Consider the following 24,710-nt stretch of genomic DNA (forward strand, 5'->3'; position numbering starts at 1 on the left):
CACAATACGACGGCCTTCAATAAGGTTTTATTAAAAGTGTGTCCGTTCACCGTCAGAGGCGCGAGCGGTGAAGAAATAGATACATACGCATTGTTAGACGAAGTATCCACGGTCACACTTATAGACAGCGGTCCAAAATATCCGGATATCCGTCCAAAAAAATATCCGGATACCGATAGTATAACTATCCGAATAAAACGAATAATATGAATAGTTGTTTGTTTTAAAATGTTACTATGCTTGCTTCATTTTATTGTTTGAAAATTATTATTTAAAATATATTTTTTTACAATTTTAATAAAATAAATACATATCAAATATTAACTCCGAATACTCCAATATAAAAAACAATAGCTCTGATGTAAACCCTGCATCTGACAAATTGTTCTCTGACTACTCTGAGACTCAAGACCACAACGATAGTGACGATTCGGAAACTAATAGTGAAAATGATGGAGACGGGTTTGATGTCGATGTCGCTGCAGAAAATGCTACAAATGCACCTCTAATAGTTTATAAGGACTTTATCAATAAAGTCCGACAAATTGTCAAGTATTTATAAGTTCACCTACAAGAACAGATCATTTAAGTACGCAATTAGGCAATGAAGACAACAATTTGCAACTCAATTTGGACTGTAAAACTAGATGGAGTATTCTCGCAAATATGATCACAAGATTTTTGCAGTTAAAGGACGGAGTAATGAAAGCATTAATAGACTTGAAAAATGAGTTTACGTTACACGTTTACAGGTTTTGAACATAGTTCTTAATGAAGGCAATGTGTGCTAGGGTCTCGTTAAGCGAGACCAATTCGGATGAGTGCACCTTGGCTGAAGGCTTCGGTGCTGCTTGTATGGCGGGAGCCGCTGAAGGCGGCACCGCCACGCTCGACTGGGCCTGCGTCACTAGTGACGGAGGTTTCGTCCAAGCGTTCGTCTTGGGAGGTGGAGCCGGTATAAAGACCGGCTTTGGTTGTGGGGGTTGAGCCCCGGCGCGGGCGATTCCGCGAGGTTTGTTCGCCTTCTGGTGACCCCCCGCCCTGTGTCTGGGAGCCTTCGGGCAACCCCGGTAGTTCGCGGGGTGACCCGAAGTCTCACATAGTACGCAGGACGGTGGATCCTCATTTGGCAAATCCTTGGACCTCGTGCAATCCTCCGTGCCGTGGTCGCCTAAACATTTGACGCAGCGAGGCCGCGAAAAACAGTTACGAGCAGAGTGCCCGTAAAGTTGACAGCGATGACACTGTCTGATATAGCTATGGGAGTCGGGTGTTTCCACCTTGAGCCCTGAAAGTTTGCAGCAATGCCGCATTTTAAAAATATCTTTACCCTTCGGGGTACGATCGAGAACCGCGAGGACCATGTCATACGGTAATTTGGATATTCTGTTGTGCATGCGGAAGCACTCCTGCACAGGGAATCCTTGGTCTTTCAAGTCATTGAAGACTTGATCGGCAGAGATCTCTTTGGGGATCCCTTTTATAACAACTCTTAAGGAGCGTTCCTCCGGAAGGGGGAACGAATGACCGCCTATGTTTTGGTCTCTAAGATAGGCCGTGAAAACCCTGTGGTGGGTTGAAGTAAGCAATTGGACACGAATATTGTCCTTAGTTGGGCGAGCTTTGAAGGAGATTCCTTCACTATCTAAAAAGGCTGAGATTTTCAGCCAGGCTGACTTATCCCTCACGTAAACGGGGGGAGGGGAAGGGAAGGCGGTTTACGCGTCGCGGCGTTGCCCGCGGTCGGGCCTTCGGGTGCCTGAGGGGCGGATGCCTGAGGGGCGGGGGGCGCACGGCTAGACTCGGCGCGCGCGGAATCGCGAACGGTCGCGTTCCGTTTGGCGGGCGGAGCAGCATTTTTTAATTTGCGTTTCTTTTTATTATTTGTAACGGTTTCGAAACCGTCGGACGAATTTGAGGACTCCGCCTCTGAAGCTATTGACTCTGGAGCGCTCTCGCACTCCATAACGGTCGGGGCTTCGAACCCCGCTTCGACTGCCACTGGGGACAGCGGTGGGGACTCAGGATAGTCCCTTAGCAGTTGCGCAACGGGCGCGGCAAGATTTTGAGCCCCGGCGGCTCTGTGTGCTTTAAACGCATCCAGCACCTCCGGGTTCTCCCTGACTAAGAAAGCCATAAAGGCTTTCATATCTAGGTCCTCCAACGTATCGTCTCTACTCGTCGTCCTAGCGGCCCTCCCCGCTTCCGGGCGGGGGGGGGGGGGTTGTGTGCCTATACGTGTGTGCGTGAGTGTGGGTGTGTTAGTGCGTCCCGCTGGTGATAGCGGGGTGAGGTTGTCACTACCTAACAGTCTACAGGGGTTTTGGAGTGACCCCCTGCAGAAAGCGTGACGTGGACCCGTCGAGAGTAGTTTTCGGCCGAGTCCGGGCGCTAGCGAGCAGTTCCAGAATATGATAGAAACGCACTTTAGTATCGACGCGCTAGGAATCTCAATGCGAGTAAAGCCAAGCGAGCTAGACGAACGCGCGGTGCAGGCGTTTGAAATTTGAATCGTCTGTAACGCTGGTGGATACGGCGCAGATAAATCGCCTTGTCAGCGAGCGGTATGACGCGAAGTGTGAGGGCGATGCGCGTTTGTGGTATTTGCCGCACTTTCCGGTGACGAACCCGAATAAACCGGGAAAGACGCGGCAGAACAGGACTAGAAGTCAGTTTTTAAGCTATTGCATAGCTTCTATCGCGGGCCTTGAGCGCTGGGACCGAATCCAAAAATTCCGTTACGAAAAAACCTCACGCTCCCCACTCCGACGGGCGGAGGTGTGGCTTGAAGACATAGCATGCGATGCAATAGCTTTACCGCGGCAGTCCCCGAGTGCCACACGTCTTTTTTTTTAATATGAAAAGTAAAAAAGTAAAAAAATTCCGTAAAAGTAGCAATAAAACTAAATTGAACTAACAAAACAATTGTTACTAACAAAAATGAGTTTTTATAATTGGTCGAATAAATGAATTATTATTATTTTTAAATTAAACTACACAAATACATTTAAAAATCGACAGAATGAGCATAATTCCCAAAACAAATAATAATAATAAAATTATATGTATAAGAATGAAGAAGTACGTTTCGATCACTTTACAGCGATCTCCCTGTATTTATGAAAAACGGTAAAAAAGCAAATATATTCTAATGAGCGTGTACAAATTTGAACATTACTGCCACGAAATAAGGTGCTATTTTCATTGAATGCTTTATACAACAATGTTTTCAGGGTTGTCACCTAAAATTAATATACAATAATAAATATCATACAAAAATAAAAATATTACACAATTAAAATAATTGGCACATCACAAATATATCACTATACAGAGTACATTGCTAAAATAACATTAACATAGAAAACTTAGCACACGCAAGGCCATATTTTATTGCTTGTGTTTGCACAAATAAGTTAAAACTTAATTTTTAAAGTTATTTGTATGTATTTGTATGTTAAGCGCACACAATATGATATATTAAGTAGTCCGGTCAAATTAGACATAAAAATTATAATCAAAATCTCGTTGTCTGGAAGATATCGCCACTAAGCGATAAGACCGCCGTTCCCGGAAAGACAAAATTTAGTGATATTGGCCGTCAATAAAATGTATGTGACTCTTAGAGCGTATACGCACTATGCGGGTAGCCGCATTGCGGGTAGCCGTCCGGCTGACCGCAAGCACAATTATGTACGTAATATTCATTTCTATGCGCACTGCGATGCGGCTACCGCAGACCGCACAGTGCGGCTACCCGCATAGTGCGTATACGCTCTTAGAGTTTTTTTTATAAATTTCAAGGACAAAAAAAAAAACTCAAATCTTTCAGATCTTCTGTAGCACACATTCGATCGATTGGATTTCAAAACTTTATTTGTCAGCGCTTTACAAGAATTGAGCGTTGGAATTATTGTTATTTCAAATATCTAATTTGACCGGGGTATATAATTATTAATTATAAAAAATAGTATAACGCAGACAATTTTTTTAAAGTATAAAAAACAATTCGTAGCACTTAATTATATTAATTATTAATAGGCACTTACAACTGGATTCCAGTACTTTTTTTGTTCATTTTCAAAATTTTCCTTAGAAATAATATGATATTTTTTTCGCTAATCGTCACGTTTTAAGACACTAAAATATTCTACATTTAAATTTAATTAGCGCACTACGAGCAGAAGAGACTTGATTTTTAGTGCATTTTAGGGTTCCGTACCGAAAGGTTGCCTGGCAGAGATGGCTTTGAACCACAAGGCCGCCATTTGTACATTTTGAATGGTTTTGTTTTACTCTTATTTTAATCTGTTTTAAAATAAAGAGTAAATAAATAAGGTTAAAACGGGACCCTATTACTGAGACTTGATTGTCTGTCTGTCTCCAGACTGTATCTCATAAACCATGATAGCTAGAAAGCTCAAATTTTCACAAATCATATATTTCTGTTGCCGCTATAACAACAAATACTAAAAAAAATATTAAGGGCGCGTTCCCACTATGTCGTAACGACTAATTTATCGTTCGACGACTGTCGTCTCTACCTGTTCCCATTATAACGATTGTTTGTCGTCAACATTTTTTATCGTTTAGCGACTGTCGTATGAAGCTGTTCCCATTGGATCGCGACGACATTTTATCGTTTCCTGGGAGTCGCTTTGTCGTTTACACATCATCAGCAAGCTACAAATCTAGTCGCCTCTGCGTTCGCTTGGTGATTACTAGTGCGTTTACTCTCCTGAGTTCAATGGACGTTATAGAGTTGCCGTCCACGATTTTTTATCGTTTTACGACTGTCGTGCTTGCCGTTCCCACTGTCACGACAAAGTGTCGTCACTGCAAAAACTGTCGTAGACGACAGTAAAATGTGTCGTTCTAAATGTGAACACCTCCATTTAAACATATAAGCCACGACACTTAAAACTACACGATTATCTGTCGTCACGACACGGTGGGAACGCGCCCTTAGGGACTCCATAGTACGGAACCCTTCGTGCGCGAGTCCGACTTGCATGGCCAGGTACTGTCGATTTTATAAATAAAATTATTATGTCGATAGTACTTGGAAGGAAAATACGCAGTTTTTGTGCTTTTAAAGGTCCAAAATGAAAAACCCCATTTTATTATTGACACAAAAATCATGTCATAATTATTTTTGAACAAAAAGACTGTCAGAACTAAACCAAATTGACATCGGACCTCATGGCAGGTACTAGTTTTCGAATAAAAAAGTATGTTTTTTTCCTTACATTTATCTTGCAAGTATTCTCATTCTATAAAAACTTTTGTGAAAGTGAATCTTCTAGATTATCACTACATAATATGAAACAAAGTCACTTTCTCTGTCCATATGTCCCATTGTATGCTAAAATCTTAACCACGCAACGGATTTTGATGCGGTTTTTTTTAATAGATAGAATAATTCAAGTATATAATTTATTAGGTTTTAGGCAAAGCGGGCGAAGCCGCGGGCGTTAAGCTAGTTTATTATAATCTATTAAAATCAAGTTCCTTTTGCTCGTAACGTACTTGTAAAACATATCTACTTTTATAAAATTTCATCCCCAAAGATACATGGTTAGTTGTACATTTTTTTCTGGATTTTTCCAATTTTTTTCTTCACCTATCTACAATTTAATCTATTTCTAATATTTTTTACGAATATATTTACAAAATTTAACACTAATTATTATTATTTATTATTATTGCTGTTCGACAAAATTATAGAATAATTATAACTTGCGCAATCTCGCTATTTAGGACGTGAAGTTTTTTCCTGGAACAAAACAAAAATAAAAATAAATAAATAAATATTCATAAATTCTCCTATCTTACTAAAGCTAGGAGAGGAAAGCTCTCTCGCACTAATCTCTCTCTCCTCCTAAACTCTCTCACACTAATCTCTCTCTCCCGCTAAACTCTCTCTCCCACTAAACTCTCTCTCCCACTAAACTCTCTCTCACATCAAACTCTCTCTCCCACCAAACTCTCATTCACCACTAAACTCTCTCTCGCACTAAACTCTCTCCCACTAAACTCTCTCACACTAATCTCTCACTCCCGTTATCTCTCCCACTAAACTCTCTCCGACTAAACTCTCACACTAATCTCTCTCTCCCGCTAAACTCTCTGTCCCACTAATCTCTCTCTCCCACTAAACTCTCTCTCACATCAAACTCTCTCTCCCACCAAACTCTCTCTCCCACTAAACTCTCTCTCTACCACTAAACTCTCTCTCGCACTAAACTCGCTCTCGCACTAAACTCTCTCTCCCACCAAACTATCTCTCCCACCAAACTCTCTCTCCCACTAAACTCTCTCTCACCACTAAACTCTCTCACATCAATCTCTCTCTCGCACTAAACTCTCTCTCGCACTAAACTCTCTCTCTCACCACTAAACTCTCACCACTAGGAGCGGAATCCCCGCAGGTTGTGAAGTCTCTTCTCTATGTCGTCGAGATCGTTGGCTTCACTCTTTTTACTCTGCCTCTCTCCGCCCGGCGCGATTACGAAACTCTCCGCTTTCACTGTTTCAGGACTGGAAAATGATAAAATTATAAGAAATTGATAATCATTTATTTATCCAAAGGCCAGAAACATCTGTTTTCTATACCAATAATAAAATTGGAGTGTCTGTTAAGTTATTGCATAGCTTTTATCTCAGACTTCGTAAAAATTCCGTAACGAAAAAACCTAACACCCCCCACTCCAACCGGCACAGCGATGCTATAGCTTTACCGCGGCAGTCCTCGAGTGCCACACATATTTTTTTTAATCCATCAGTCCTCGGAATCACAGACACAATAGAAAATCTATTGTGTCGCGCCCCGATCGGGCCTTACGGTGGTCAATGGGTTAATATTGAAATAACCGATTTTTGCTAAGAGAGTTGCAATGTACATACACTGTTTACATATATTATTATGCTAAAATAATAGTATTTATTTTTAAATTTTTGTTCTTCTGTCTGTTTGCTAAAGCTAATCTCAGTAATGGCTTCGAAATGCATTCTTTAGCGGCGTTGGGTATAAAATCTTAAACTCGCGTCAGGACACGTGGCCTGATCGAAAAAGCGTAAGACGGATTTTTTTTTAGCCCTTATATTCCATGCGTAAGACGGATACCATTCCAAAATATCAAACATGCTCAACGTTAATAATCAAGTTTTCACTTCTGCCGGCACTCCCCCAGTGCAACCCCTCTTTTTTTTCTTTTATTAAGTGTGTGGTGTTAAATAAACTTTTCTTTCTTTCATTATAAACGGGTTCCACTGTGTGTGTGTGTATGTGTATAGCCACTCACCCGTCGTGCTGTTCGGCAGCGGCTCGGTCGTGGCTGTTGAACAGCCACACGCCGGCCGCCGCTCGGTGGTCGCGCACTTGGAACTCGGCGCCGTAGTGCCGGGGGGGGGTCGTGAAGTCCACGTTTAGGGGTTGGCCTGGGGGGGGTTAAATTTATACTTCACTACATAGTATAAAACAAAGTCGCTTTCTCTGTCCCTATGTCCCTATGTATGCTTAAATCTTTAAAACTACGCAACGGATTTTGATGCGGTTTTTTTTTAATAGAGTGATTCAAGAGGAAGGTTTTAGTATATAATTTATTATGTTTTAGACAAAGCGGGCGAAGCCGCGGACGGAAAGCTAGTGTTTTATAAATGTGCGAAATTCATTCAATTTTGCTCGGTAAAATATCACCGTAATACCACAGTATTACCATTATTTCCTACAGTAAGGAATCGCCTTTGATGTCGCGCGATGCCGCCGCCAGCGTAGGTAATGACGCTGCCACACGAAAATACGCTAGGGTTGCAACAAATGGGAAATAAAACAATTGTGATTATTAATATTATGATGAAATCTTTATTCATATGTACATTCAAAATAATTGCGATTATTAAATCTGATGTAATTATTTGTTCATAAATATATAATTACAGATATTGCACTGCTTAATGTTATTTACGTGGACACTTTATTTTTGGATGTTCTTAATTGTATATTATAACATTTAACTAAGTAATGCATTCGCATTGGGATGTACAATCTGATTAGAAAATAATGAGGACAACATATATACATAGCTTTGATTTTAATTCAACAGATACAATTATTAATACAATCTTTCTGAAATATTGTTTACTTCTGGGATTTCAATGTAGATTTACATCCGTAAACCGAACAGTTTGTGCGCGCCATAATAGAATATGTAAGTACCTATGTATAATAAAATTATTACACAAAAAATACGACTGCGACATCCTTTCGCGCTAGGTAAAGCAAACTAAGCGTGTTTGCTTTACGCGGCCCGCGTCGCCCGACCCCCGCCAGTTCCCCTCCGTTTCTCTGCACAAGTACATTCGTCGCACTACTGTAGGAAATAATGGTAATACTGTGGTAATACGCTCGTCTGTTCTTAAAGTCAAAATTTAAATTCAAATTATATTAAATTACGTTTCCGCCCGCGTCTTCGCCCGCGAAGTCAAAGAAAAACTCACATAGTTCTCGTTCCAATGGGATTTCCGGGATAAAACATGTCCTATGTCCTTCCTCAGGTCTCAAACTATCTCTATACCAAATTTGAAATGCATGCAGTATTTTGGACATTAGCCCGAACATACATACAGAAAAACAGACAAAAATTTAATTATAAAAACAGATTTTATTATATCATACTAATATTCTACCAATCCTGTCCTATCCTACTAATACATATTATAATTAATGCGAAAGTTTGTGAGGATGTGTGTGTGTTTGTTACTCTTTCACGAAAAAACTACTGAACCGATTACAATGAAATTTAGCACACATATAGATGGTAGCTTGGATTAACACATAGGATAGGTTTTATCCCGGAAATCCCACGGGAACGGGAACTATGCGGGATTTTCTTTGAAAACGCGGGCGGAAAGCTAGTTATTTATATTTTGACGTGACAACGTCTATTCGATATTCGATAGAGCCGGCTGCACGCACGAAAAAACATGACTCATGCGGCGTTACCTCGCTCTGAGGCGTTCCATGTAAGGCTTGAAGTGCGAGCGAGAGCGCGGAACGCGCGACAAAGAAGCACAATCGGACGTTGTCACGTTCAACTATCGTCAGTAAACCGACTTTACAGACAACCAATTTTATTTTTAATTTGTTTTACTATAGAATGGAGCTAGTTATGTATATATTTAGTATTTACACACCGGGATGCAGCCGTTCATCTTGTCGCAGCTCGCCATACCCGCGGTCGCTTGTTTCACTTCCCCACTCGCCCCGCGCTGAGCTCCACGGCTCCGTTTGTGATTTGGGGCTCCGCTTGGGACTAACTTTTAGGGCTTCTGAAAAATAAACATTAACAGGCCTTCAAGAGCTTATTTGTACTTAAAATGCCAGCTAACTACCAGTGTTATTGTTAAGGATAATTGTTAGGATTTATTTCCTTTCTTTCTTTCTTTCTGTTACAGGTATGAATAATCTATATTTTAAACGAATCTTTACAAATATTATAATGCTGAAGAGTTTGTTTGTTTGTTTGAACGCGCTAATCTCGGGAACTACTGATCTGATTTTAAAAATTCTTTCGGTAATAGATAGCCCATTTATCGAGGACGGCTATAAGCTATACATCATTACGCTAAGACGAACAGGAGAGGAGCACTGCGGGTGAAACCGCGGGGCACAGCTAGTGTATTATATACCATCATATAGCGGCATTCGTCGGTTTTACGTGCGCCCATAGATGTTTCACATCAAAAAAAAAATCGATTATGATGCGTTGAGTTTGAGTTGAGAACAATCCAAAGCCGCATCTAACAAAAGTTTACTTAAATATTTGAGTGTCGGTGTCAGTTTGAACAAGCGCTAGTAGAATGTCTAGGTTTTGACGTGACAACGTCTTATAATTCGATAGAGCCGGCTGCACGCACGAAAAAACATGACTCATGCGGCGTTACCTCGCTCTGAGGCGTTCCATGTAAGGCTTGAAGTGCAAGCGAGAGCGCAGAACGAGCAACAAAGAAGCACAATCGGACGTTGTCACGTTCATATCTATCGTCAGGAAACCGACTTTACAGGCAACCAATTTTTTAGTTAAGTTTAAGTGTCAATTTGAGTTTAGGTATAAGTTTGACTGTGAGTTTGAGTGAAGGTATAATTTTCAGTGTGAGTTTGTGTTTGAATGTAAGTTTTACCTTGTGTTGAATTAAGTTATTATTATTTAGTTCAGTTATTATATTATAATATACACTCAATATTTGAGTTAGAGTTCCAACTCAAACTCACCTGCCCTCCCAGTGTCCTCCCCGAGCCGGTCGAGGTCTGCCAACATCCTCTCTTCGCCGTCGAACACGAACTCCCTCTCGGACTCCTTGCGGGGAGTCCGTGTGGGGGGAGATGGGAGATTCACGTCTGTTACAAATATATTGATTAAAATTAATGGATTTTTTTATTCATCTTATTATTATTCTGACAAGCCAATGCCTACAGTTTCAACCGAAAGAACATTATCATTATAACATTTAACATATTTTTATAAACAACTAGCAAACCGGGCGAACTCCGTTTCGCCACCAGAGACACCTTTTCTTTGCTATAAACCTCACGGAGCCCGAGACCTTTCCAACGAATGCAAAACCGTGCAAATTGGTTCGTGCGTTCTGGAGTTATAGCGTCAGGAAGGAAAACCCACGCATCCGCCCCGGAATGGCGCGAAAGGATGCGGGTTCGAGTCCCGCCTCGTGATCGATTTTTTTCTATTCTTTATAAATTTATCTTTGAATATTGCCAAAGAAAGAAGTTTCACTTCTGACACTCTTTTCCTTATTATATAACTTTTACCTTCATTCCCAGTCTGTTTCTGCGGTGTACCCCCCCCACCCGGTCCTGACATCAATTCATTGAGCTCTTGTTCCAATTCGGCAATATCTACGTCATCTATCGTGCCACCTAACGCCTTTTCGACCTCGTTGTATGTATCCATCACCTGAGAATACGATATAATTTGATATTTAGTTTTATAGCATTCAAACGTTTTATAAATCTATATTTATAAAAATGAAACCCGTTTTCCTTGGTCACGGCATCACGCGTAAACGGGTGGACCGATTTCGATAATATTTTGTGCAGCAATACATTTTAAATAATGGTTGCTGCTTTGCTGACGGGGAGTCCTTTTTGCCACCATTGCTATCTTTTTTTTTCTGTTTTTCGTGTTATATTACTAAGATTTATATTTTTTTACATGGTGGCAAATAAAACGCTTTTTATTTCTATTTTTATTTTTCACTAGCGGACCGCCCCGGCTTCGCCCGTGGTATATGTTTACGTTTTCTCTCATAAGAACCATCCTCATACTTCAAGGAATATTATAAAAAAAGGAAATCTTGGTGCACCCGTTCACGCGTGAAGTCGTGACTACTGCATTGTATTGTACTGTATTGTATTGTATTGTATTGTACTGTATTGTATTGTACTGTATTGTACTGTATTGTATTGTATTGTACTGTATTGTATTGTATTATATTGTATTGTATTGTACTACTCACCTCCTTCAGATCGTCCATAGTGTCGTGCACGAGGTCCTCCTCCAAGCCCGCGCCTTTCATTGTACTCTTCATTGCTTGAGCGCTTGTCCTGAAATCATTTCATTGGTAGATTAATATTTTAAAGCTTTTTAACAAATACATCTATTAACCTCTCAACCACCGAGCGGCCAGATCCGACCGCGACACAATAGATTTTCTATTGTGTCTGTGATTCCGGGGCCTGATGGATTAAAAAAAACCGCATCAAAATCCGTTGTTTTAAAGATTTAAGCATACAAAGGGACATAGGGACAGAGAAAGCGACTTTGTTTTATACTATGCAGTATAGTATGTAGTAAAGGCGCTCACCGGTAAGTATCAACAACAGCGCTGTTAACCTCCGAGTCCCTCGCCTGCTGCAGCAGCTGGCGAACGTTCTCGAGCGCTGACTCGCAGCGCTGTAAGCGTAACTGGGCCTTGTGCTTGCGACGGAGATGGTTCTTGGCCTGAGGGTGACATAATAATGTGAAAAAAAAAACAAAAATCGTTTATAAAAAAAAATTATCAAAATCCGTTCATAAACAACGAATCCGCGAACACACATAAAAAAATACATATACATATGGTCGAATTGAGAACCTCCTCCTTTTTTTGAAGTCGGTTAATGAAACATGAAAGGCAAAACATTTAAAAATTGGCAGACTTATAAGTCACTTGAAAAAACTAATGCATTTTAGGAGAATATATTCAATTATATCATGTACTTAAATGTTATTTGCTAGCATGTGTATGTCCATTCATTATGTGCGTGTGTTTGTAACTGAACTGCTAAACAGCTAGGCCGATTTTAGAAAATTTCTTGAAAATAATTGAGATTTACAATAAAAAATGCGAGCAAAGCTGCGATTGGAAGCTAGTATTTCAATATTAAATTACTTTTAACAATTCAAAAGTACTGAAGAAGTTTGAGTTTGAGTTGACTCACAGCAAGATATCCAGACTTGTTTGGTTCTTGTTAATATTAGTTAATATTACAATACAATACTCACAGCGAGCTTATTCCCCAGCTTGAGAGCGGCTCTCACATCGTTGTCAGTCGTCTCCACTTCCCGGGCCAGTCTACTTGCGTCTGTGTCCAGTCTCCTTTCAGCGGAGACGAGTTTCACGAGCGCGTGGTCCATTTCCGTGATCGGATCCGCTTTTTTGTTTGGTTCCGCTGGAAAATTGAGGGTGTTTTGTTATTGTTTGGTTGTGAAATAAAGAAGGAAAAAAATTGCGACTGTCTAAGGGAAACGTATCAAACATTTACGTAAAAACGTAGGCTGCATTCTATCATTATAATCATTGAAATAAGGTTGCATATATTGGTTGAGATGGCTGTTGAGTCACATAAAACGCGGCGGGATCACGCGTGATCGAAGTTTTTTCTATTTTTTTTTAAATTTATAATCATAAAGCATTTCAATGCTTTAAAAAAAACGATATATCAAATATAGAATATACCCAATTTAACAACATCATCCTGTTTGACAGCGGCCCCCTGAGCGACCAGATAACCGAGCAGTATCTCAAAAGTCTCTCTATTTGTGTGCCCGGAGGCTCTCATCAGATCGTCGATGGTGCCCACGCGTTCTGCGCCGGGAGGGAAGTTGTTGAGGAGGTGGGTCGCTTGCTCCTGGGAAATATATATATATTGTTAGACGTAACTTCTGATTTGATATGTATGTGGATGAATAGTTGTCAATTTAGTTGTCACTGTTTCCTGTCCGAACATGCTTAGCTGTCGAATAGTACAAAATGCCGCGTTCCTTTGACTCGTGGCGCATTCATACGAATCGTGACTAGGGGCTCGGACGTTGTTTATTCGACATTCGACCCAACTACCTTCACTTTGCTAATAGTCGTTGACTTGCTGCGTTTTGTTATCAACCACCTACATCAATTAGCTATCTGTGTAGAATCGCAGGACATTATTACTTCATTCAAACTAATATTTAACCCGGCCTCTCATATATATATATAGAATGATTAGATAAAAATTATTTTATTTAGCACAGTTATAAGCGGCAAGAGCTTTAGATGTGTTTGGAAATGATAAAATTAATTTTATTTAGGATTTATTTAACAGATTTCGTATGTTATGCTTTGCTTAGTTATCATTGTAAATTAAAATTTATGTTTATAAATATAATTTTATGAACAGATTGGCGTGAAGGACGCGGTTTCGAATCCCGCCTCGTGATCGAATTTTGTTCTATTCTTTATAAATTTATAAGTATTTGAATGCCATAAACCAAAAAATATCAAATTTAGTATACAATAATGTTTGACTGGGCTGCAGACATGAGACGGTGTATAATAAATCATGCTTAAACGTAAATATTCACTAGCGGTCCGCCTCGGCTTCGCCCGTGGTACATATTTCGCAATAAAAGGTAGCCTATGTTCTTTCTCAGGGTCTAAAGATTATCTGTGCCAAATTTCATCAAAATCGGTCCAGTTATGAAAACCATACATACATACAAACCTTTCCTCTCTATAATATTAGTATAGATAACCCATACCTTAACAGCACTCTCTACAACGAACCGCTGCGTCGCATCTATATTGGACTTCGGCAGGCCATCATTATCGACGGCCTGCCTCGCGGGCAGCAGTGACGTCACAGCTGTGAGGGCGATCGCCGCCGGTTTGAACGCGAGCTTGGCGCCCCACCACATCCAGCCTTCTGGGCCGTTGTGCAAGATCTGTTGGTACTTGGATATGGGGCAGAGGTCGCCGTTCCTGAAATGGATAATTGACACTAACTTTTTTGATAAAAAAAATGTGTGCGTGTACACACGTAAGAAGTGAAACTTCTTTATGACCTTATTTATCAAAAAATAATTTACTATATGCAACTTTACAGAAATACGTCGAATCATGCGTGGTAGGGATACGAAAAAGATGGCGCGTAACGAAAAATGTTACACTAAATTTTTTTCCAACTCCGATAAAGAAGTTTCACTTCAATTATTAATGAATAGACAAAATTCGATAACGAGGTGGGATTCAAACTCGAGTACATTTTTTTGATAAATGTTGTAGACAAGATTTATCAAAATAATATACTAAGTATTGAAACAGTCAACAGAAAATTGCGCAATGTTATAATATGTTATCTTTTATGGATATCCCACAAGAACACATTTTGTCATTTGCTTTTAATAATAAATAACGGATAATTTTTTAAGCGATTTTAACCAATATCACATTAATTGTTTTCCAATTAAATATACATTGTTTATTTCATATAGATGGGACCTATGCGCTATGCTATCATAGAAGGAACATATTGAAGTGCACGTAATCACCTCAACAGTGGATCTTTATCACCTTGATTCAAGAATAGGCTATTTGACAAGGTTTTGAAAACTGTCTCAAATTATTAAGATACGTTTATAGAGCACACAAAACACATGTTTTTTAATTTTTTGTAGTTATTCATTGAGAAAATGGAAAATAAAAACATGATATTCAAATATGCCGCCAAAACACAATTTTGAAGAATATGGCGTCTCGCGACCATGGTGACGTCACAGCGGCGTAAACATCAAGTTGCTCCTAGTACTTATTGTTCGTTTTTGTTTTAATTATAGTATAATTAAGTTAATCTGCTTAAAAACCAGAAAATGAGTTCTTATAGATAGTGTGTAATTCCTGGATGCAGAAATACAACTATTAAAACCCCTGACAAACTATTTATATTATGTGCTCCAAAAGATATAAAAATGCGTAGGAAGTGGTTGCAGTTAGCTCGCAGAAATCCAAGTGATATTAGATATGTCAATTAAAACAGTTATATTTTTTTGTGGAGACCACTTCGATGTAAGTATGGTGTTGAATACCTAGTAGGCAGTTTATTTTATTTGCAATACATAGTATAAATCGTCTCATTACTTACCTGCTTAGATAATTTATAACGATAATTTATAATTTATAACGGTTAGATAATGATATATATAAATTGTCAATACATATATAATAATCAATACAAACACGTCAATCCTATAAACTGGATGGCTGAAATGAAAAAAAAAGGGCATAACCTAAAAAATGTATACTTCATAATAATTATTGTGCTACTGTGATTCATGTTTGTAGGTACAATTAACTAAAAAGGTAATGAATGACGACTGAAATATTAACTTACGTAGCTGTTTTCACATTTCTCAATTCAGGAGCGTAAAAATCTGGGTTGTTTATAAAGAACATGCCAACCATTATAGCGTCCACTTTAGGTAGATTTCTACTGTCTGCTTTTTCGAAATTTGGTTCCATGACAAACAAAAATAACACATAAAGAACAAAACTGATTACAGACACCTTGAATCACAAAAAATAAGTTATACAAGAAACAAAACCAAAAGCGAAATTCAGCAACGACGTGAGTAAACGTTGGGATCACTTGTTATTTACGCCGCTGTGACGTCATGGCAGATGCAGCCAATCATGGATGTTTTCGGTCACGTGGTAATTTAAAAAAATATGATGTTTTTTCTCGACGATTTATAAATAAATAAGTTATTATTTATATCATTTATTAATTTAAATCGCTTCAAAAACCTTATATATACATGGATTACACAAAAAAGTAATTTATTTTTTATACTGTCAAATAGCCTATTGCCTATAGAAGACTGTTAGATTTGTTTGGGATACAAATTGATTGTATGCACACCTCCATTAACTAAATAGTTTAGACATAAATATCAAAATTACCAAAATATATGAATAGTAACTATGATATATAAAAAAGCTAGATACGTTACCCGCTCTCTATTTTGGCAAGAAAAAACTCAGCTAAGTGCCCGAGTTTCACTTAGTCACGCACCATTCAGCGTCGTGGCTGGACGTTCTTTTTATATTTTAATCATCAGTTGTTATTACGAAGTACATGATTGAGACATGTATAATGTCTCGTGCGTGAGAGTGAAAGAGAGAACAACTGTATTGGTGATAATGCGTTAGTAAGTAGGTATGTATTAATTACGCTGTTTTTTAGTGCAATGATGTTGGCGTATGCCGCGTCTACTAGTATAATAGAGTCATTGAATAGTAATAGTAATTTGTTGTTGTAGTGTGCATCTCTAATTTCATTTTAATAAAAAATTTTAAGAGTTCATTAGTGAGTAAGACTAGGACAAAGGACTACAAAGGAAACTATCATTATTAAAATTAAAAAAGAAATAATTTAACTTTGAACTGAATAATAAATAATGATAAATATAATACTAATATAATGCAAATATATTCACCTGTACATTTCCTCCACTACAATATCAATGCATGCCGCAGTGCGACCTTTACGCTGGAACGTGAATTTCAAATCCGACGCAGATATAATGGGATCGTTCTTATATTTACACCACTGCCTCGCTATATCGGACCAGAATTTCATCTTCATATCCCAAGATTCGGGATTCGCAGACTTTAATCGGAAGGGTGCGAAAAGGGCATTCATTCGCACATCGTCCGACCAACACTGTGGAAGTTTATCTTCGGGGATTCCAGTATTCAGACCCATGTTAAGGTTTTTTGACTTCACAATAAAAATCTTTTAATCGAGGTCTACGATACAACAATATAAAAATATTTGTCGGTAATAAAACGCACGACACTTGAAATTATTGCAAAGTGAAATATTTTGACAATTATCCAACGACAATTCGGGCAAATGACAACAAAAAAGATTGACATTTTATGATAATTGACAATATTTTTATTTTCTAATATATTTTTTATTGTTTGAATGCAAGGAATTTGATTGAATTCCACTTCATGTTTACTTTTCATTCCAATAGCTTTGAGTACACAGACATGTATATTTAAGTAGACAACGCAAGTACCGCGATCTGTATGAAAACCAAGCGTGTCATATTTTTTGTACTGACCTTGACGCGTTATGACGTCACGAGCGCTTTTTAGTGATGTTAATTTCATTTTACGCTAAATCGATTAGGCCGCCACTCGCGCGGCGATTCTAGTATCGTCCTATCCCATCGGAGTAAATCGAAAGAAATCAGATCAAACTAGATCTATGTCTAAGAGGTAGTCAAATAAATGAATCGTAATCGATTACTAAATCGATTCAAGACAGATAAATGATAATTACCATAGACAGAGGGATGATAAAATAAAGTTATAAACCTTTTAATATTCTAACAAGTAAACTAATGTGTTTTAGCTTTTTCTTACATATGCCCATTGAGTTACCATGTACTACGTACTAGAGAGGCCATCGAAAGAAAGTAATGAAACTGTCAATCAATCAATCTTTATGTCCCGTTGCATCGATCCATTTTCCTTTTATGTTCGGGTTACTTGGAAAACTGAAAAAACAAACATAGTCTAAGCAATAAGGAGTTTTCTTAAAAAACTCCCAAGATGACACTTTAACTAATGGCGTCCATGTCATAATATTTATTTTTAGTACCTTTGTATTAAAATACTTAAAAGTTCTAGGTCAAGTCGTATTAAATGACAAAAAAAATCTATGCCTTTTTTTTCTGAAAAATTGCTCCTTCAAATTATCATTTTTCTGTTCGATTATAAAATCGATTAGAATCGAGAACTGTTGCATCAAATGAACATCACTAACCACAAAATTGGACAGAAAAATGAGAACAGAAAAATGAGAAGACGCTATTCATTGCTTGTTATCATACGACGCGATCTTTACCGTGCCAAGTAAAAGCCGCAATGTATTCCGAATCATTTCGTATGATTTGGTATCCGTGTTTGTCACGATCGTTTTCCACAGATATTCTTTATTTGATTTTAAAATAAATAGTGCATATTCTGATTAGAAAATTACTTACCGGTGGAAGGAAACATCTCTGCTAACTCGGCCACTCACAGCTGTGGAGTTTCTACAGTTTATAACGGCGCAATTCGGCATTTTACTTTATTCAGCTTCACGTCTTTCCTTGGCGAACTGCAAGCGCGGACTGAGTGTAGGCCAGCGTCAAGTAAGTTTCATAAACTTAGTTTGGACACGGGAAGTACATACACTCGCTTAGTCTATCTTGATACATGTCTGTGTTTGAGTAATTCAAAAAGAAGGGAACCAAATCACTAAATATATAAAACGGTTCTATGTCTTATCCTTAGAGTATAGATATAGTATAGAGCGCGTGTATTGCACAAATTTCTTTGTGCACATCGTAGGCAGATGAGCTATAGATACTATATAGATGTGTGTGTGACAAATAGGGATGGGTAGGTATCAATTGCGTGTTGAACTATCGATAAGTTATGTAAATAAATATGTATCATAAGTAAATTTTATGTTCATTATGTTATTAAAGGAGAAATGTATGAATAAAATATAAATATGTAATTTTACATTTGCTTACCAACTGAATAAAGTGTGTTTATTCCATTTGAATATTTCTTGTATTATAATTATTACTAGCTTCCGCCCGCGACTCCGTCCACGTGGAAAAATTAAGAAAAATTGAGATTTATTTTTTTCTACGTATTTTTCCGGGATAAAAAATATCCTATTTTATGCCCAGGATAATAAGGTATAATTATACCAAGTTTCATCGAAATCGAACCGTTAGTTTTCTTGTGATGCCTTCACATACAGACAGACAGACAGACAAAAATTTTTTTAATCCCATATTTGGGTTTGGTATCGATCCAGTAACACCCCCTGCTATTTATTTTTTCAATATTTTCAATGTACAGAATTGACACTTCTACAGATTTATTATATGTATAGAAAAACGTGTAGACTTCTTATAATAATGTTAATAAAATAAAAGATCAGGTTTAGTGCAATTTTTTTTAATAATAAATCAAACTATTAAGTAATAATGTTTTAAAAATGTTAAATAAAAATAAGAAATAATTAATAATTTAAAATGATAATATAATAAATGATATTAATATTTTTTTTATTAAATTTTATCCATTCTACTATAAAATGTTCAAAATCAATTTAGCGGTTCAGAAAATATATTGTAACATTACATTTACACTATAATACATTCGCATTCATAATATAAGAAAGTCTATCATACAAAACACACCACAAATTTATTTATAATACATTTTTAAAAGAGTTTTAATTTTAAAGTTAAATAAATAATTTGTTAAAATATAGTCCTTCTAGTAAACTTTATATCGAGTACGGCGTTGGTCAGGTCACATCACTACGATCACGTGGCGGCAGTGAGGCGCGCGAGCGAGCCTGCGCGTGTCCGCCTCCCACCTCCTCTTCACCCCCGCGATGCTAGATTTATTTTCATAAAAATAAGTATAACAATCGACTAACTGATGAAATGTGATAATGGATTTCAATTTTGTGTATTTTATAGTATCATTTTTGCAAGAGAGAACTGCATATTTCACCACGTTTATTAAATATGAATAAAATTCCAGAGCAACGCACTTCGTCAGCACTCAACCACGACTACGAGCGCGCGCGGCGGGAACAACGTGTTGTTCCCACCTGTGCCTACTGTTCCCACTTGGTTGTTCGCACTCTATATACTATATATACTCTAAGGTCTTATCTTTATAATATAAAATGTTAACAAAAGCTAATATTTAATAATTTGAAAGGTATTTCAAAACTTGCTCTGTGCATTAAACAGGAAACAGCATTAGTTTGACATTTGAAGAAAAATAAATTTAGTCTATGATCGAACGGTTCATCAATCGGGTTGGTCTTATTATTTTCGTGATTTGTGTAATTATTTTTGTTTAATCCTCTCGTTTTATGCGTAAATTTGAATCAGGAACTCTTTTCGTTTATGCGGTAAGTGTCTATCTCACTTTATATTACGTTTATATACCCAATATATTCATATTCATGATTCTATCAAGATTCCAAGTAGCGGTATACTCGACGAAGGAATTGTGCAATTACGGTTTTGTAAATAACTTTTATCAGATAATATCTTGACTTCGTACCATGTGTAGATGGATAGGTCTAATGACGTAATCACGTGTGTTTCATTGTGAGTTTTAAAAGTTGAAATTTTTTATAAAAATATAAATTTTAAGTTTTTTGCTAATGCGTGCGTAAATTTACTTTTAACAGTGTTAGTAACAGGTGTTTATATAAAAACCGGTTATTGTCGAGTCGGACCACTTGTCTCAAAACAAACAGTTATTTTAGCAAAGTGTGTCAGGAGTTTTTGCTAAGAGAAAGAATAATTTTCTAAAGGTTACTTTTGGCTTATTATAGAATTACCATAGTTTATTTCTAAACTTTCATGGTCTCTATGGCCATGGTATAGTTAGGAATAGATTCATTTTTCCAGTACCTAATAGCTTTCTAAAAAAAAATAAGTAAAATATATGCATCTCTAAAGAAATAATAACACATTGTAACTAATTAATGTTTTTTTAATTGATGATTTGTGTATTCATTGAACAAGCCTTGTTTTCACTTGATAAATAAATAATATTCCTAATCCTTTGAAAAACTTATTAGTCACATTAGTTTTTTTTGCACTTAGAATAATATATCAAACCAGATTTTAATAATTTAATTTCTCCCACATCCAGTAAGTACATCCAGTACAAAAAAATAAATAAAACACAAGTGTACATATTCTTAATTGAAGAAAACAGATATAAAGCAAAGTTCATGTATAGTTATAATGTGTCAAAAATCTATACTTAAATATTATAAGGCTGAAGAGTTTGTTTGTTTGAACACGCTAATCTCAGGAACTACTGGTCCCATATGAAAAATTCTTTTATTGTTAGATAGCCCAGTTATTGGGGAAGGCTATAGGCTATATTTCATCATGCTAAGAACAACAGGAGCAAAGCAATGCAGGTAAAACTGCGGGGCACAAAGTGAAGTCCCGTGTCCCCGTAGTGGGGTAAGGGGCAGATGCATTATTCATACATCTGTTTCACTGATCGATTTTCTTTTGGGACAAGTAGGTGATCAGCCTTCTGTGTCCTGCCAGACCGACACATTTTTTACAAAGTATTGTTTCCAAAACTACACTCTATACACATTATAACTATTCAAATATATTCTTTCTATTATTATTTCTCAATAGTTATGCTAAGATCCTACGACCTACGTCATACTATCTTCAATCTGTATTGTTATCATTGTCCCCTATAGAGGTGGTTAGCTATTTGTGGCCTGTTATCTGATTGGCGTTTATCAGCTCATCGGGGTGTCAGTCGAGTTTAAATTGTTTACGTCAATCTGTGCTGATAGACTATGTATTATATTATAAAAATGAAACCCGTTTTCCTTGGTCACGGCATCACGCGTGAATGGGTGGACCGATTTCGATAATTCTTTTTTTATTATATTCCTTGAAGTATGAGGATAGTTCTTATGTAGAGAAAACGTAAAAATGTACCACGGGTGAAGCCGGGGCGGACCGCTAGTAGTATTTAAAGTGGTGGTTTTGAAATATTATAATGAGTTTTAGCAAATGGTATTTTGATTAGAGGTTACATTGATTGAATAAATTTGATTTATTTAGGTATGTAGTTATTTAATTTACTGATTAAAGAAAAAGCTGTTTAATATTCTATTTTGATTCTAAAGGATTAAGTTTTTTATATGCTTTTTTTTATAAATAAACTTTATATTGGTTTTGTCGTAAAGTTATGTTCAATTATAATATAATGTTGTGTAATATTTAATACTGAGTAGCATTTTAGATAATGTTTTGTTTAGATTATTTTTACATAGGTACTTATTATACCTAAGTTATCAAAGGATGATTAATATTAAATTAAATGCGGGCACTGGCCTTATGATAAACTAGTTTTCCGCCCGTGGCTTCGCCTGCGTTTTCAAAGAAAAGTCCGCACAGTTCCCGTTCCAGTAAGATTTCTGGGATAAAACCTATCCTATGTATTAATCCAAGTTACTCTCTATATTTGCAGTTATAATATTAGTAGGAGTAGGAAGGACTACCCTAGTCCATAATATTATAATAACCAGGATATTAAAATACACTTAGAAGTGATTTCAGCTAATAGTTTTAATTTTTCTGTAGTTTAATCTTCATTAAAATTTATGTTAATAAAATATCAAATCATATGTTATTTTCAGAAAGTATGGCGAGACGGTGACGTAGAGTGGTGTTAAGTTTGTGATTGATTATCCTACTGTTATACCCAACATACACTCAGATATGGTATTAGGTGAGTACTATTTTTTTTTAATAATTAAGATAGCAAAATAATGAGGTAAAGTTATTCAGAAATTTTTGTGAAGAAACTTAAGATTTTGCATAGGAAATGCACAATTCATCCACACTTGAAGTGTGCTGTGACTTGACCAATTTTTCTGTAGTGGGAGAAACTTGCGCATATATAATGTACTAAAACTTGATGCGCAAACTTCTCCCACTATGCTACTTTTTGTCCATGTAGTTTGCCGAGTGCACCTTTACCCTGTATGCAATAGTTGGCTAGTATTTAACAGACCAATAAGGTTGGGTCGCCTAAGATCGGACGCATATGCCGAAAATTTTATACGTACTGTATTTTTTATTTTATTTCTCATGATTCGATGTCGTTTTTCTGTTGCGGTCAACTGTAAATTGATGACAAAAAAATATTGTTTAACCCCTAATTTTTTGGTTTGCGTAGATGCTATCTATCTAAGCAAATTTAGAGCCTAAAAAGCAGACTTTTTTCGACTTACCATAGTGAAGAAAATAACAGTTCGGCCGAAGATCGGACTATGTAGTATCTTCACTTCTATGCGTTTAATAATAATGTTAACACTAGGAAAACATCCGGACTTACGTCCATACATTGAGCATCAATGATTGAGTCAGGAAATTCCTCAAAAAATTTGACAAAGAAGTTTTTTTTTTATTGCGTTTTTTTAGTCCGGTCTTCCCTCCTCATCCTAATTAAGTTTCTCAAACTTTTATCCTCCGTGTTCTAGGACTAAATAATGAAAATGTACCTAAGGTCTGATAGTCATAGCGTCATTGGATAGTTAAATATATTAAAAGTTAATAATTATTGCGCATTATTGCATAAGGCGCAGTCAAGAGCTAAACTTCGGTCCGATCTTCGGCATTGGGAGGGAAGATCGGATCTTGGGTTGTGAACGTCCTAGGCGTAATCAAAGTATACAGTTGGAAAGAGGATTCGCTAATTCTGCCCCAAAATAATTAATTACATTATTTCAATGAAAGTACTCTCCACAATGAGCCATCAAAATTTTGTAGGTAAGATCGGATCGACGATTTTCGCCACAAAATACACCTTTTCTGCTGAATCACCTGTGTACCTACACGTCCCGTCTGGTCGCTGGCCGGCCGCAGAGTGAAGAGAGGGGCAGAACAAAATGGCGGATCTTGTAGTGTTGGTAGCAGTAGAGAATATTGCCTAGTTTGCGAGTTATTCCATGCATCCGATCTTATGTCACATCCGATCTTAGGCGACCCAACCTTATCCGCTATATTTCGTGTAAAACCCCTCCACGATTGCAGGTCTATCCCCTCCACTGCCCCGCCACCGCCTATCCTCCTGTGCTCCTCTAGCCCTGGTACAATATGTGAGAACCCCCCTTTTTCCTTATTCCCTTGTGTCATATATTATTTTATGGTAAACTATTGTCTATAGTTTAGTGCTTACTAGCCGCTCATCCCGGCTTCGCCCGGGTTGACCCGGGATAAAAACATCGAAAAATATAATAGTTTTGGAGCCAAACAAACAATAAAATTTTTCCTCTTTATAATATTAGTGTAGAATGTAGATCATAGGTAGTGTTATCTTTATTATAGTGATAAACGATAATAATTGACAATCAATTAAAATATTTTTATGATCACTTGAATCGATTGTGCACCTGTACCTGGTGTGATTGTAAAAACTTGTGAAGTTTTTTCGTAAATTGTCATTTTGTATTTATTTATTTCATAACGAGTAATTAACAGGTTTTACCCCAAAGCATAACATGTTTAATTTCACAAAAAATATTAATAATAGTGATGAATAAGTACCTACAATACATAAATCCATTTTTCAATAATATCCAAAAAGTCACCTGTTCATATACCTATGTAGCGAGTAGCGACACCTGGCTCTGAATCGCGCAAGCGAAATGTTTTCGCTACAGAGCAATATATACAACTTTCCGACATCATCCATTGAGGCCTTCACGGCCAGTCAAGTAGATTGGTCGAGGATCCTCC

General features: G+C 37.2%; 1 protein-coding gene across 1 annotated transcript; it reads right to left on the reverse strand.

Moving 5' to 3' along the window:
- Positions 1–6,407: 6,407 nt before the first annotated feature.
- LOC149895995 (charged multivesicular body protein 7) lies at positions 6,408–17,210 on the reverse strand. The gene is made up of 11 exons (XM_090118107.1): positions 16,812–17,210; positions 14,079–14,298; positions 13,018–13,189; positions 12,564–12,730; positions 11,884–12,020; positions 11,536–11,623; positions 10,829–10,973; positions 10,274–10,399; positions 9,196–9,330; positions 7,305–7,440; positions 6,408–6,540 (listed from the first exon to the last, which is right to left on the reverse strand). The coding sequence occupies exons 1-11, from the start codon at positions 17,078–17,080 to the stop codon at positions 6,411–6,413; spliced, it is 1,725 nt and encodes a 574-aa protein (XP_089974233.1). The 5' UTR covers positions 17,081–17,210; the 3' UTR covers positions 6,408–6,410.
- Between the last annotated feature and the right edge of the window lie 7,500 nt (positions 17,211–24,710).

This window comes from Colias eurytheme, chromosome 29 (assembly GCF_061535395.1).
Source record: "Colias eurytheme isolate Ceu_HAF_F1 chromosome 29, ilColEury1 Martin Lab GWU primary, whole genome shotgun sequence".
NCBI lineage: Eukaryota > Metazoa > Arthropoda > Insecta > Lepidoptera > Pieridae > Colias > Colias eurytheme.